Source organism: Cucumis melo, chromosome 4, assembly GCF_025177605.1.
Source record: "Cucumis melo cultivar AY chromosome 4, USDA_Cmelo_AY_1.0, whole genome shotgun sequence".
In the NCBI taxonomy this organism is placed as follows: domain Eukaryota; kingdom Viridiplantae; phylum Streptophyta; class Magnoliopsida; order Cucurbitales; family Cucurbitaceae; genus Cucumis; species Cucumis melo.
The window spans coordinates 33,065,980-33,078,961 of NC_066860.1; the positions used below are offsets into that span (position 1 = coordinate 33,065,980).

At 31.4% G+C, this 12,982-nt stretch overlaps 2 protein-coding genes across 2 annotated transcripts; both read right to left on the bottom strand.

The window, feature by feature from the left end:
* Positions 1-742: 742 nt before the first annotated feature.
* Positions 743-2,926, bottom strand: LOC103486520 (uncharacterized). The gene is made up of 6 exons (XM_008444509.3): positions 2,655-2,926; positions 2,082-2,176; positions 1,914-1,992; positions 1,702-1,796; positions 1,166-1,261; positions 743-1,068 (listed from the first exon to the last, which is right to left on the bottom strand). Exons 1-6 carry the CDS (start codon positions 2,827-2,829, stop codon positions 979-981), a joined length of 630 nt encoding a protein of 209 aa, XP_008442731.2. The 5' UTR covers positions 2,830-2,926; the 3' UTR covers positions 743-978.
* Positions 2,927-4,201: 1,275 nt separating this feature from the next.
* Positions 4,202-5,326, bottom strand: LOC103486519 (zinc finger protein ZAT5-like). The gene has a single exon (XM_008444508.3). The coding sequence runs from the start codon at positions 5,107-5,109 to the stop codon at positions 4,360-4,362; it is 750 nt and encodes a 249-aa protein (XP_008442730.1). The 5' UTR covers positions 5,110-5,326; the 3' UTR covers positions 4,202-4,359.
* Positions 5,327-12,982: the final 7,656 nt, after the last annotated feature.

A 12,982-nucleotide genomic window follows, 5' to 3' on the forward strand; every position in this document is an offset into this window, starting at 1 on the left:
CACAAATTAGCTTTTTAAGGTTGTTGAAGAAGCTTCATAAACAACCGACATTTGGTATTAAGTGAATCGATGTTAACTTGAAGTCAACAATGACATCATTTAAATCACCTAATAGTATGTCTTTTTAAAACATTCAATTATTTACTGCAGGATAAAATTTCTGTTGTTCACTTTTCTCTCTTGGTTCGACCTCCCATGTTGGCCACTATCCATCACACATTCCCAAAAAAGGAGATCAGCTTAATAAAGAAAGGATGACACCACAAAGAAAAAGGAACTTGTGAGTCAACACATTACACTCGTGAGGAACAAAGAAATAAATTGAACATTCAACACCGAGTTGCTCATAATCTCTTAAAAATCCAACGTAAAAAATGTAACGTAAAGATTCATTCATTAGTTGAGGTGAACAAAATATTCACTATACAATTTCAATCTTCATCATAGTTAAAATTCCAACAAGAACATCCCAAAAAAAGATAAAGAGTCTAAATATGTCATGGAAAGTTTGTTTTTCTTCGAGTCTCGAGTTGATCTCGAAAAGGAGAGACAAAGAAAAATTAAGACAAGGTGGTGCTAGTGAAAACAAATATTAAAGAAATTAAAATGAGGATCTTATTTTGAAAAACTAGGTCAAATCAGTTTTTCCCGATCCAACTATTTTTTGAATAATTTCATTTATTTTACTACTTTTTCCATACAGAAGTATGTTTTACAATGACCTACCAACACACTCCAAAAATAACTTGAATTACTCCAATATTACTAAATTTAATGTCGCCAAGGAGATTCTAAAATAACGACTATCACACCAGAAATCAATATTATAAATATTTCACATCTAAGCCTCAAAGCAACTCTGTAGAGTATAGTAAAATAAAGTCAAAACACTATCAACAAAGCTACAGACTAAAACCAAAACCGCAAAGCCAAAAAATAATTAGTGAAGTCATTTTGAAGCACTTATCAAGATGGAGCCTACTGACACCCCATCGCCATGTGGGCAGAAGCAGCAGCTTCCAAAATTGCCCTGGCCTCTGTCCCTGGATCGGGAAGCTCAGTTGGGGCCTGTTAACAAAGAAAACAATACAATATATTACAAAATGAGCGCACTACCAAAATACAGGAAAGATGAAATTTCAAAATCCAGTCATGATACACAAACCTTCCCGTATGTATTTCGCTTTGTGGGAGATGCGCCTGAAGCTAGCAGTAACCTTACGACTGCGGCATGCTCGCCTCTTGCAGCATGATGAAGAGGCTGTACAAATAATTTTCAGGATTGCAATGAGATTATTGAAACTAATTACTACTCCATTACCATTTCATAAGTTTTCTGAGTGGAATTCTAGTAAGTTTTTAAAAATGATGGTTTCATTTTACAGCCATTTGCCTTTTTGTTTATGAAAGTTACGGTGATTGGTTTTTGAAAACCGTGCTTGCATTTTTACCACTTCTTTATCACAGATTTCATGTTTACCAACTGAATATTGAATTTTTACTTTCTTTTGTAAGTTCTTAAATTTTTAGCTTAATTTTTTAAAATACTCCTAAAAAATAGATAAGAAAACAAACAAATCAATAGGAGGAATAGGTGTTAGCTTAATTTTCAAAGAACAAAAATCTAAATACTTATCGTTTAAAGAGTATCTCTTATGGAAAAATATACAATTTAGACACCGAAGATACCAATCTACTTACAGTGTCACCTTCCGCATCAACTGATTCTAGCATCCTCTTCACGCACTCTGTGTCGTTAGCACTGTTTATTAGGAGTTGAACAATCTCTACAAAACCTGCACAGATCATTGGAGGAAAAGGAAACCAAAATGAATCAACCAGATTCAGAAGAGATGAATATTTTAATAGTGTGTGCTGAAAAGGGAAAACAACTTATAAGTCAGCCTACTCACCCCCTGCACAAGCATCATGCAAAGGAATGGCACCATCTTCATCTTGAACCTCCAAGGCTGCCCCTCTTTCAAGCAGCAACTATATTAACATTAATTTACTTAAAGATAAGTCGCAAATCATAGAAAATTCAAATTAATATATGCTAACGTATGCATAGAGTAGCCAACCCGAACACATGGCAGATGGCCATAGAGACAGGTAAGGTGGAGAGCAGTATCCCCATCTTCCACAGCGTCATTTATACTTCCCACCGTTAAATTATCTGCAAGAAAGCCGATAAGGGGAGCAACATTTGGTTAAAACGTGAACATTAAACTCAAAACTAGAAAAGGACTCCAACAAAATCGAAACCAGGGATCCTCATTCATACAACTTAGAGTAAAGTAAATGACATTAGCGGTATGAAATCAGAATATCATAAAATGTAAACCACTTCTTCAAATGAATTACAAGTAGGCTCCTCTTAATGCAACTGATTCTGAGATGTAAGTTGTCATAAACCAAAAAAGGAGTTCCCACTAAGACAACTACCTCTCACCACAATTGAGAAAAAAAATAAAACCAATCATGCATTACTTGAAACTACCAAGTTTACAGAGTGTATAAATTGAATCGAAATATCTAAAAAAGATTGTCTCGACCTAATCAGGACAGTGGATACTCCAGTGTGATTGACAGAAAAGTGTAGCAATAGAACTGGTAAAGAATCGCAGTGCGAGAGTAGAAGGAAGAAGTTGAACCTAGAGCGGTGCGAAGGCCATCAACGTCGCCGAGCTGGGAGGCGGTAGCTAGGGGGCGGAGGTGAGGGGGCGTATCGGAATCGAATTCAATAACACCGTCCTCTTCAAAGAGAGCATTGTCTTCCTCGTAATCGTCTTCGTCTACGACGCCGTTACGCCTGCCGGGAACAGCCATTGACGTTCAAGTTAGCTTTCTCCGAAGGTCTTTAGGTCAGAGAAGCCGCGGAGATTCCCAAAAGAAATACCACGCTTATGCCTTATGGTTTCCTCTTCTTCTTCATCGGTAAAAGTCGGCCGGCCCAGCTATGAACATTTGACTTCAAATAAAATATGATTGGGCCTACACTGGAATGGGCCATAAGACAATCTTATTGGGCCATCTCTATGCTCTAATTTCTTCGGCTTGGAAGGTCAATTGGGTAATTTCATCTTTCTATATTTGAATCCATAGAAAACATTTGTAGTAATCATTATATCAATGTAAAGTGTAAGGTTGGTTGGGTAACCATTACCTTTTTTCTTAAACATACTTTCTTCTGCTTTTTTTTTTTTTTTTTTATAATGGTTTAAATTTTATTATAAATTACGTAAACTGAACTAGTAATTCGAACTATGATGTGATTGGATTGGATATAGCAGTAGAACAACTTAGATTATAAAATCAGGAGCTTGTAAAGTGATGATGTCATTGGGGCATCACATGTAAAAACGTTACATTAAAAGTATCATTATTGTTAAAAGAGAGAGAGAGAGAAAAAAAAAAGATAATTGGGAAAACATGTGTGAGAATATTCTGTTAGCATGGGGTGAAGTTTAGGTTCCCAACACATGCAATTTGATTTACCTCCATACTTAAAACCTAAATTTTAGGCAAAACGTTGAACGTGAAAATGGGTAACATACGGTTCAAGTTTAGAGGTGTGAACTCCACAATAATAATAATAATAAGAAAAACAATTCCATGCCTATTCCCTTTTTTATTTCTTGTCTCTTATCCCTTCTCCATTAAAGTTAGATCCATAAAAAAAGGGCAGTTAGTCCACCCTCATTGCCACCCGTTTTTCTTCCTCCTTTTTAATTAACAATTCCTATTAACCTATTTTTGAAACTTACTATCTATCTTCCATTTCCATGTATTTCTTGGAGTTTCTCTCTCGCACATTCAAAGGTGTAAAATTAAAACTGTCGATTACAATGCTATTGATTAAAGGATAATTTTTAATTAGTTTTAGAGTTAAGTGAAAGGTGAGAAAAGAAACAAGAGAACCTAACTCATTCATCACTTTTAATTCCTTTTTTCTAATACTCCTCACATGCTTCTTTACACATAAATTTTGTTTGATGATCCCAAAGTCATAACCAACATACTAACCAACACAAACCCATATTTTTGTTTTTCCTTTTCCCACACACAAACAAGACTTGTAGCATCATCTCAAGAATTAACAACACAGGGCATAATTGAAGAAGACAATTTGTTTTGGTAACTTTAAGATGAATTAAATTGAATTGATTAACTGGAGTTAGTCAAATTAGTAGAGAGAATAAAAATCGAATGGTTTTGTTGGGTGGTTATAAAATGAATAATAATCAAATCGAAACCCCACAAAGGAATTAACTTTAAATTCCAACTGGGGAGTTCTAATTTGGTGCAAATGATGCGACGTTTGTAACAATTAATAGTTTTTTTAAAAAAAAAAAAAAATCAGTAATGGCAATCCACAAGCGGTGATGCGGTGGAGAAGACAGCCACCGGTGGCCGGTGCCGGTCATCCTCTGGGGCCGGAAGATTAAGATCCAACTCCAACATATTCCTCTCTTTCTTTATGAATTGTGGAGTACTCGTAGTAATAGGTCTAGTCGTGGTAGCTGTCAATGTTCTGTGCCTTCTCATATGGCCGCCGAGAGCTTGGCCGGAGGAGAATTCCGCTCCACAAATGGAACACTCATGAACCTTTGATTTGATGAGGTCACCGGCGGTGGGAGGGGGCGGAGGACGGGAGGCGGTGGACAATTGCAAAGAGAGTTGAATTGAATTGGAGGTTGTAAAATTGTTTTCTTGCTGTTGTTGTTGTTGTTCGACAGAATTAGCAATAACGTTGTTGAAGAATTTGGGCTTTTTATGGCTTGCTCTATGACCACCCAAAGCTTGAAAAGAAGGGAAACAACGATCGCAAGTTTTACATTGATAAAGAAACAGAGATTCATTAGCAGCAACCAATTTTTGCTCAACAAAAACAGAAGAACAGCCCTCTGTTATTCTACTTCTACCTTGAGCCAAAAGAATCAAACAATTAGCCAAATCTTGATCTTCTTCCTCTTCTTCAGTCAATCCAGCTGAAGAGCTTGAACAATCTGCACTTGAAGAAGTGGAAGAAACAGAGGATGGTCTTAAACGTTTGGTTCGTTTCCCCTTGATAATTTGAGCTTGATTTTCATCGGGGGTTTCAGCCATATTTTTTCCTTGAAAAAAGTAGAATAATTTGAGATTATGCAAAAGCTAAACCCAAGATTGGAAGTTATATATAGAAAGAAGAATAAGGGAGGAAGATGCAATGTAAGTAAGAGGAGGCTAGAAAACGAGTGAGATTCGGTTGGCTTTGAAGCAAACCCCACCCATTACTTTTTCCCCACGATTCCTTTCTGTAGGATTAGTTTGCAAGCCTGGAACCACAGAATTTGCGCTATTCCCTTAAACTCACCCCTTCTTTATAACTTTACTATCATCTATTTACGATAATAATCCTCCCCCCCCAAAAAAAACCACTTACAACTAATTTATGTCACTTCTAGTAACTCATACCAAGTTAATATAACTGCCCCATTTGAGTCATTTCTCAATTGGGGTTCAAATGGTAAATCAAAACCAACAATGGAATGAGATATATCAAGGTTGACCTAAAAATAAATAAAATAGAAAACCCCACCCACTTCAATCCCGCCGGCTACTATACTTAAAAACAAAAAATGTAATTCCAAACCCAATTATTAACTAAGCATCTTTTTGATGGTCCACCCAATCATTGGGGCCGGGTATACTAGTACACTACCTAAAACTACAATACAACGTGGGTTGGGTGATTTAATTTATCTTTTAATTTTATTCAAAATTATTGGAAAAAAGAAAAAGACATTGAAATTAGGAAAAAATACCCAATTTTAAGAAATGGGTTGTGGCTAAAATGTGGAAAAGTTGAGAAAGTTTTGATCTTTTAGTTGAAAGAAAAGGGAGAGAAGATGGAAGAGAGTTGGGGAAAGGTAAGGATTATACTTGGCGTGAGAGTCTGAGGGTGAGAGGGCGGTGGCCTGGTGGTCATGGCACGTAAGGGTGTGGCGCGCACCAGCATCACTAAGTAAAGCATCCCATTCATTTTCCAAGTTTTTAATACATCAGTTTATTTTATTTAAAAAATTTGACTTTGCTGTCTACTACTACTTCTCCACTACGTACTCTCTCTCCTTTTTCTTCTTCTTCTTCTTCTTTCTCTTTACTTCCTTTAACAAATACTTCCAAGGAAGAAATTATGTGTTCATCAAATTTATATAATATATATTATGGGGAGGGGAGGGGGGATTTGTTTTTTATGTGTGAATTTGGACAAAAGATTGTATTATTTTCTAACTGTCCAAATCTTCTAGTATTGAATTTATAATGATTTGGATGATGGTTGATTGGTTAGTCGTGGATTAGTTCTTCTTCTTTCATTTTGGAATTCAAAATTTTAACTTTTACTTGGTAAAACCTTTTTTCTACTAGAATTTTTTATTTTTATTTTGGTTGAGACGAAAATACCCTTTGTGTAAAGTTTTTACTTTCTATCCAATTAAATTGAAGAATATATCGAAGAGAGTGATATGAAAAAAAAAATTGTAAATTTTGAAACTTTAACTAGCTTTACATTTGAAAACTATGTAATAAACAAAATTCTCTAACACGAACATTTTACATGGTTGAATACTCATATTAAGTTCGAGAAAACGTTCAAAATTTTCACGTTCTATTTTCATCACGGACAAGGATCATTATGTCTTTCAATCTTACCTATTTCTACGTATCGTCATTGTATATATCTATGACTATAATTTTGAATAATAACTTTTTTAAAAAAAAAACAATCAGAAGTATTAATGATATATATTTAAAATTTTCTTCCATCATTAACTTAAACTATTATGTTAAAACACACCAATATTATATAATAAAGCTTTGGATTAGACACATGCAAGCAATGATGTTAGATGAAAAAAGCATAAAGGTTGAATATAATATAATCTTTTTTTTTTTTTATTACATCTATAAAATAAAACACAAACTATTTTATTTCCCTTTACTGAGGACATGTCAGTGTACAATTTTGGGACTACTAAACTTTCAAATGCAGAAAATTATAATACAAAATGTTCATTTAAAACATAAAACGCCGACATATATGTAAGTATCAAAAAGTTATAAATTTATAATAAATCATCAATTGCATTTTGGTATTTTAATTTTTAAGGTTAGTTGGCTTTTAATTTAGAAGAAAATATTTAGTGCTTTCCTCTTTTCAAATTTTAATCTTATCATCAAAATTTCCTTAAAGAAGTGTTTAATTAATAATTTGATTTATTAGACCATTCATATTAATCATATCTTTCTTCTAAAAAATATTTTGTTATCGAATCAAAATCAAAGTCTAGTAATACAATTTTGAAGTCATTAAGAAGAACATGATGTCAATTCTCTTACACTCCTTTTAGTTGGTTTCCCTCGTATAAAGTAACCTTATAGGCATGAGATGTCTAAACATTGACACCGTTTTGGATTCCATATGTGTTGGAAAGAATGTACGTTTTTCCGATTTTCATTTAATTTCTAACCATCAAAGGAAGTTGGGTCCATCTTCGATCTTTGCCTCAACGATAATGTTTTAACATACGGCAAAATTTCAAAGAATAAACAACGCAAACTTGTTGGAAATTCACATGTAAAATTAAAAAAAAATATTCTTAAACTAACAAATTTCTATAAACTCGCATTTTTGCTTTTTTCTCTTGTTTTCATCTATAAATTGAGCACTACTCATATGCTTTTCTCTATCATTGATGTTTACACATTTTTCTTGTCCACATATTCAACTACAAATCATATGAGCTTTTACAATTTAACAAGTATTTACTAAGCAAAACGACATGAACATGCATAAAGAACAACATTATCAAGCATCTCTTTACTACTCCTCATCTTATCATAATGCTAAAGAACGGTACATAATTAAGTTTACTTTTTCTTCTAATGTGTTATGTGTTGACTTCATTACTAGATTTAGATTTATTGTATAGCTTGAAGATCTTCAAAAGACTATTTATGTGTTAAAATGTTGAACACACGACTTTGTTAAGAGTCAAAAATCCAGTTGTTGTTCCCCTCAACCAAGAGCTACTTTAGTAGACTAGGAAAAACTCCCCTAAATAGTTGAAATAATGAAAAATCAAAAAAATCAATTCTCTATACATAAAATAAATCAAACTCACCGACATATTTTAATGTAAAACCACATGATATCACTTCATAATAATTTATATTTTAGCTCTACATCTCAAATTTTTCTTGCCATATAATAATTCAGTTTATTTCATTTACTCTGTCACATAAATTTCTACTTTAAGTGTCCACTTTATATATATAAAAAAAAAGTTTAGTGAAGATGGGGATTTATATGCATGTATACTTTATTCTATTTATTAAATAAAAAATAGTGTAATAATGGGTATAGAACTTTTTGCTTAAATAATATTCGATAGTTTAGTTAAATAACATATTCAAGACATTTTAATTTATTAATTTGTTTATAAAAAATATATATAAAGCAAAGTCTTCTTCTAATAATCTTGAGTTCACAGAGTGAAGTAGCGTGTGAGTAAGGTCATAATGTTAAGGTATAATATTATTGTTGGTTTGATTAATCTAATTAATTAATCCAACCTGGCTAAGACTCCAAATGCTTCTTAATCAATTAACTAATTAACATTAATCAATTTATTACAATTGTTCACATACTGACACACACCCTCATCCAAATCTGTCAAAACGACAAAGTTTTATAATGTGCTAAGTGTCAACAGCTTCCAAATTCTTTACGTCAAGAACTTTAAATCGTATTCACAGATTGCTTTGAATTTGCATCATGATCATGTTTAAGGAGTGTATTTTATAAAAAAACCATCGTGATTATATTGAATTCTTTTTTTTTTTTTTGTGTTTATTACTCTCTCCGTTTTAGTTTCCTGTTCTGGAGATGAATCTCAAAATTCAAACTATATATTTTTAATAAATTTTAAATTTAGTTAATTAATTAGTTTTTTAAAAGTTGGTTAAATACTAAAAATGGTGATTTTGTTTCTTTTGAAAAGAAACTAAATAGTAAGTATAATGTAATAGAATGAAAGTGAAAATATATTTAATAACGAAGCACTTTCAAATATAATATAAAGCATATATTATAAATATTTTTGATAATTTTATAGTTTATAATATATATTTTTTTTCTTAAGGAATAGAGCCGAAGGTCCCATGAATTTGGGCCAGATGAGCCCGAACATATTATTTCAATTTTGAGGAGTGTGATAGGATGGTTCCATTCAATTGGAATTGGGCTTCCGGTGTTTGTCTGTTTCAAAATTGACCATTTACTCCCCTTCTCAGATATCTATATATATATATATATAACTGTTTCAATAATCTATGAGAATTTTTTAGCTTTAAAATGACAAATAAAACAATGATTAGTATATGAAAGACTACAAAATGTACAACTAATAAATTCTTTTTTTTAGTTCAACTATCTTGTGGAGAGCGTGAATCCAAATCTTTACTTCGTTTGTTACTTCAATGTACTTTTAAAAATAGTATAAGATCCATTAGCATTAAAAATATTTAAAAAGAGAAATTTTTAGTGTGAATAAAGAGAGAATGATTATCAATGTGAGCTTAGCTCAATTGACATATTGACATCTGTATGTTATCGATGTCAAAAAGTTTTGGGTTCAATTCCTCCACCTCCAAGTTGTACTCAAAAAGACTTTTTTAAAAAGAAAAAGACAGAGAAAGAGAGAGTGATTATAGTGCCTTGAGTTTAGGAGAAAAACATGAATAAACTAATATCACATCAAAATGAGAGAAATATTGAGAACATCAGAGTAATGTTAAGAAAAGCTTAAAAGAATTAAAAGTTACTATTTATACCAACAAGGACAAAGCATACTGAAAGAGGATCATGTTGGTTTGCTCTAATAGGTGATGTTTTTGGAAGGAAGAAAAATGATGGGGCTTTCAATTGTTGTAACAGAAACTTCCTTCGAAAGTTTTAAAAAAAATCGAAATGATGTTATTTCGAAGACTCGACATCACAATGGGGAATACTCCATGCTCCATCTTGTGATGATATATGTTTATGAATCATCTCTTCTTCCACTACTTTCTTGACATTGTTTATAAACAAAACCATCGCTATCCCTTTTACTATAAACTTCAAATTCACAATAGCATCATAGTGGAACCAAAAAAACACTCAAGTTTCACTAATAACCAAAAAGAATTGCTTTAAAAGGAGATTTTAAATAGAAAATTGATAGTAGCTAAAGTAAGAAACATCCAAAACAAATAACAAAAGATGAGAGCTCACCACCCTTTTATAAGCATTTATCTTCCTTAGCTGTCAAAACTATAATAATGATCCATACAAGATATACCCTACTAGCTAACTTCTTCTTCTTCTTCTTTCTCTTTTTTTTTCTTCCTTTCAAAGTCAACAACATGAAGGGTATGAAATTGGAACCTCAATTAATTGAGACTATCCTCTTATTTAAATTAATAAATACATTTTTCATAAAAAAAAATACATCTTTTGTTTTAATGTTAATTTTTGAATTAATATAGGATTAAAGAATTTTTTTTTCTTTCAAATGAACTGATGTTTTAACTCATACCATGTTTACTTTCTTATACACATAGTTCATTCACGGTCATTTAGAAAATAGATTTCATTTGTTTACGTTTGTTGTTGTTTACTAATGTCATGTAATCATAATGAAACGTAGACATCGATAAACGAAATTCGATTGTAAAAGAAAAGGGTCATCAGTAGACATCGATAAACGAAATTGAATTGTAAAAGAAAAGGGTCATCAATGCAATTATGTTCAATTACTACTTTAGATCAACTACTTTTATTGTTACCATTGTATATACTATTTATGTAAAGGTTATAAAACTATCACATTCATTATTATCTTTATCATAATCATAATTAGGATCAGACAGTAATGGTAACACTAAATATAATGGATAAAAAATTCCAAGTAAAAGTGATAAAAAGCAATTCATTTATATCTACGATGGTAGATATAAAAACAAGGTGTAAAAATACGAAGACCGAGTCAAAACGAAGACCGATGTGTCAGGGAGTGGGGGCCATGAGTGAAACCAATAGAAAAGAGGGAGAGCGACTTTGGGTACAGCTGGCGGAAAGTACGGAGGCTACTAATCAATCATATCTGCCAAGTCACAGTGCCAGCTGTGCTCTATTCTACACTTTTATGATGATGTGTACCATCTCTCAACCGGGCGGCCCCACCCACGTGCCCCTCTTCATTTTTGTGATTTTCCAAAACATCCTCCCTTCTTTCCACGGACTTTTTGGTTCCTTCAAAAAACTAAACCAATGCTCCGCAAACTTATCTTAAACCACATTTTGTTTGTCCCCCATAATCTAATTAGATCAACATTTAATACCTTATTTCTTTATTTAGATACCACTATTCAATCCATTATTAAACTCATTTAACACGAGTTTTTGGATTATAAATTTATTCTAAATGGTAAAACTGTTGAAAATAATTACAAAAACGTTTTTAATATTAACTTCCTAATTGTTAGAAAAACATCTTAGATATGTTCCCTTACCTTTACCAGAGTGGGGCAAGGTGGAGGTTGATCTTGGTGGGAACACAATGAAATATCCCATTATTTTGTGCATTAATTTGTGTAATTTTTAAGTACTAAGTAAAAATAGTAATTCTATTTTTAACTTTTGAAAAAAAGAAAACAAAACAAATAATAATCATGGATGATTATTCACTTACATACTTTCATAAATTAAAAATTTGCGTATGTTTATTGATTTTATTAGAGTCGATTCTAAATATAGTAAACTAAGTTAAAATATTTGTAATATATAGCAAGATAGAATATAAAATTTTATTATCTATTATAAATATTTTGTCAAATTTACCATTTTTTACCGTTCTCCATTTTATTACTTTCCCCGACAATATCAATTATTCAAAAGCCACTGTCACTATTGAATATAGTACCCACTGAAAAGGTTTTGTTTTTATTTGGTTCAAACACAAAAACATTTTGGACAAAATGAAACTATAAAAAAATTACATTTTTATTTTGTTTTCTTTTTCTTACATAAACATTCAAATACGAAAAACTACAATTTAACTTTTTTATTAAAACTAATTAAAAGAACGTTTGTTAAAAAGATGACAAGATCGTATGAGTCAATAAATTTTCCAATGAAAATAATTCACGTCTTTTATCAAAAACTTGAAATTTTGACGAGAAAGGAATTCAATCATTAATAATATCGATAACCTGTAACAAATCAAAATCAATTTCTAGTAGGAAATTAGATTCCTTTTATCCTTAATTGAAAAGTTCGAAATCTGTATCAAATAAATTCTTAAATTGAATAATAAAACTACCCTCTAACATGTAGGAGTTGCACAATTTCAATATTTCAATTAATAGCTAGATACAATTAATTATTAATGAATATAATGTACTGAGATGATGCTTAAAAGCTATATCTGAAAAATGGAATCTATATTTCGTGGAAATAAATTTATCCCTTCACAAAAAAAAAAAAAACCCTCAATAAATATCGAGATATGTCAACATCATGCACTTAATTAGTTTAATTGATAAGTAATTGGATTCAAATCTCATTAACATAGTTTATTTATTGTTACAAAATCAATAAGCTAATCTCAATAAACGAGACATATTTCCAATTTAAAAGATTTAATTTTTTATATTTATGAAATAAGTTAACATTTATATAAATAATTGATCTATGCAGCAAATAATAATCAACATCTAATAAATTATTGATTAAGTAAGTAATTTAATTAGAATGAAATTTGGCGAAGCAAAAAATATTAAATTAACCACGTGGGTAAGTTTAAAAATAAAAGAAAAATCTGGAAGATCGAAATTTACCGGCAACCGGCTACAGAAGAAGCTGTAGAAGGTCAAGTTTATTTCCATATAAAAGCAT

Excerpts from the sequence above, each read along its gene's own strand:
- LOC103486520 (XM_008444509.3), bottom strand. The coding sequence starts at position 2,829 with ATGGCTGTTCCCGGCAGGCGTAACGGCGTCGTAGACGAAGACGATTAC. Across the intron at positions 2,177-2,654 it reads TGGCCTTCGCACCGCTCTAG|ATAATTTAACGGTGGGAAGT; the intron begins GTTCAACTTCTT and ends GCTTTCTTGCAG. Across the intron at positions 1,993-2,081 it reads GCCATCTGCCATGTGTTCGG|TTGCTGCTTGAAAGAGGGGC; the intron begins GTTGGCTACTCT and ends ATGTTAATATAG.
- LOC103486519 (XM_008444508.3), bottom strand. The coding sequence starts at position 5,109 with ATGGCTGAAACCCCCGATGAAAATCAAGCTCAAATTATCAAGGGGAAA.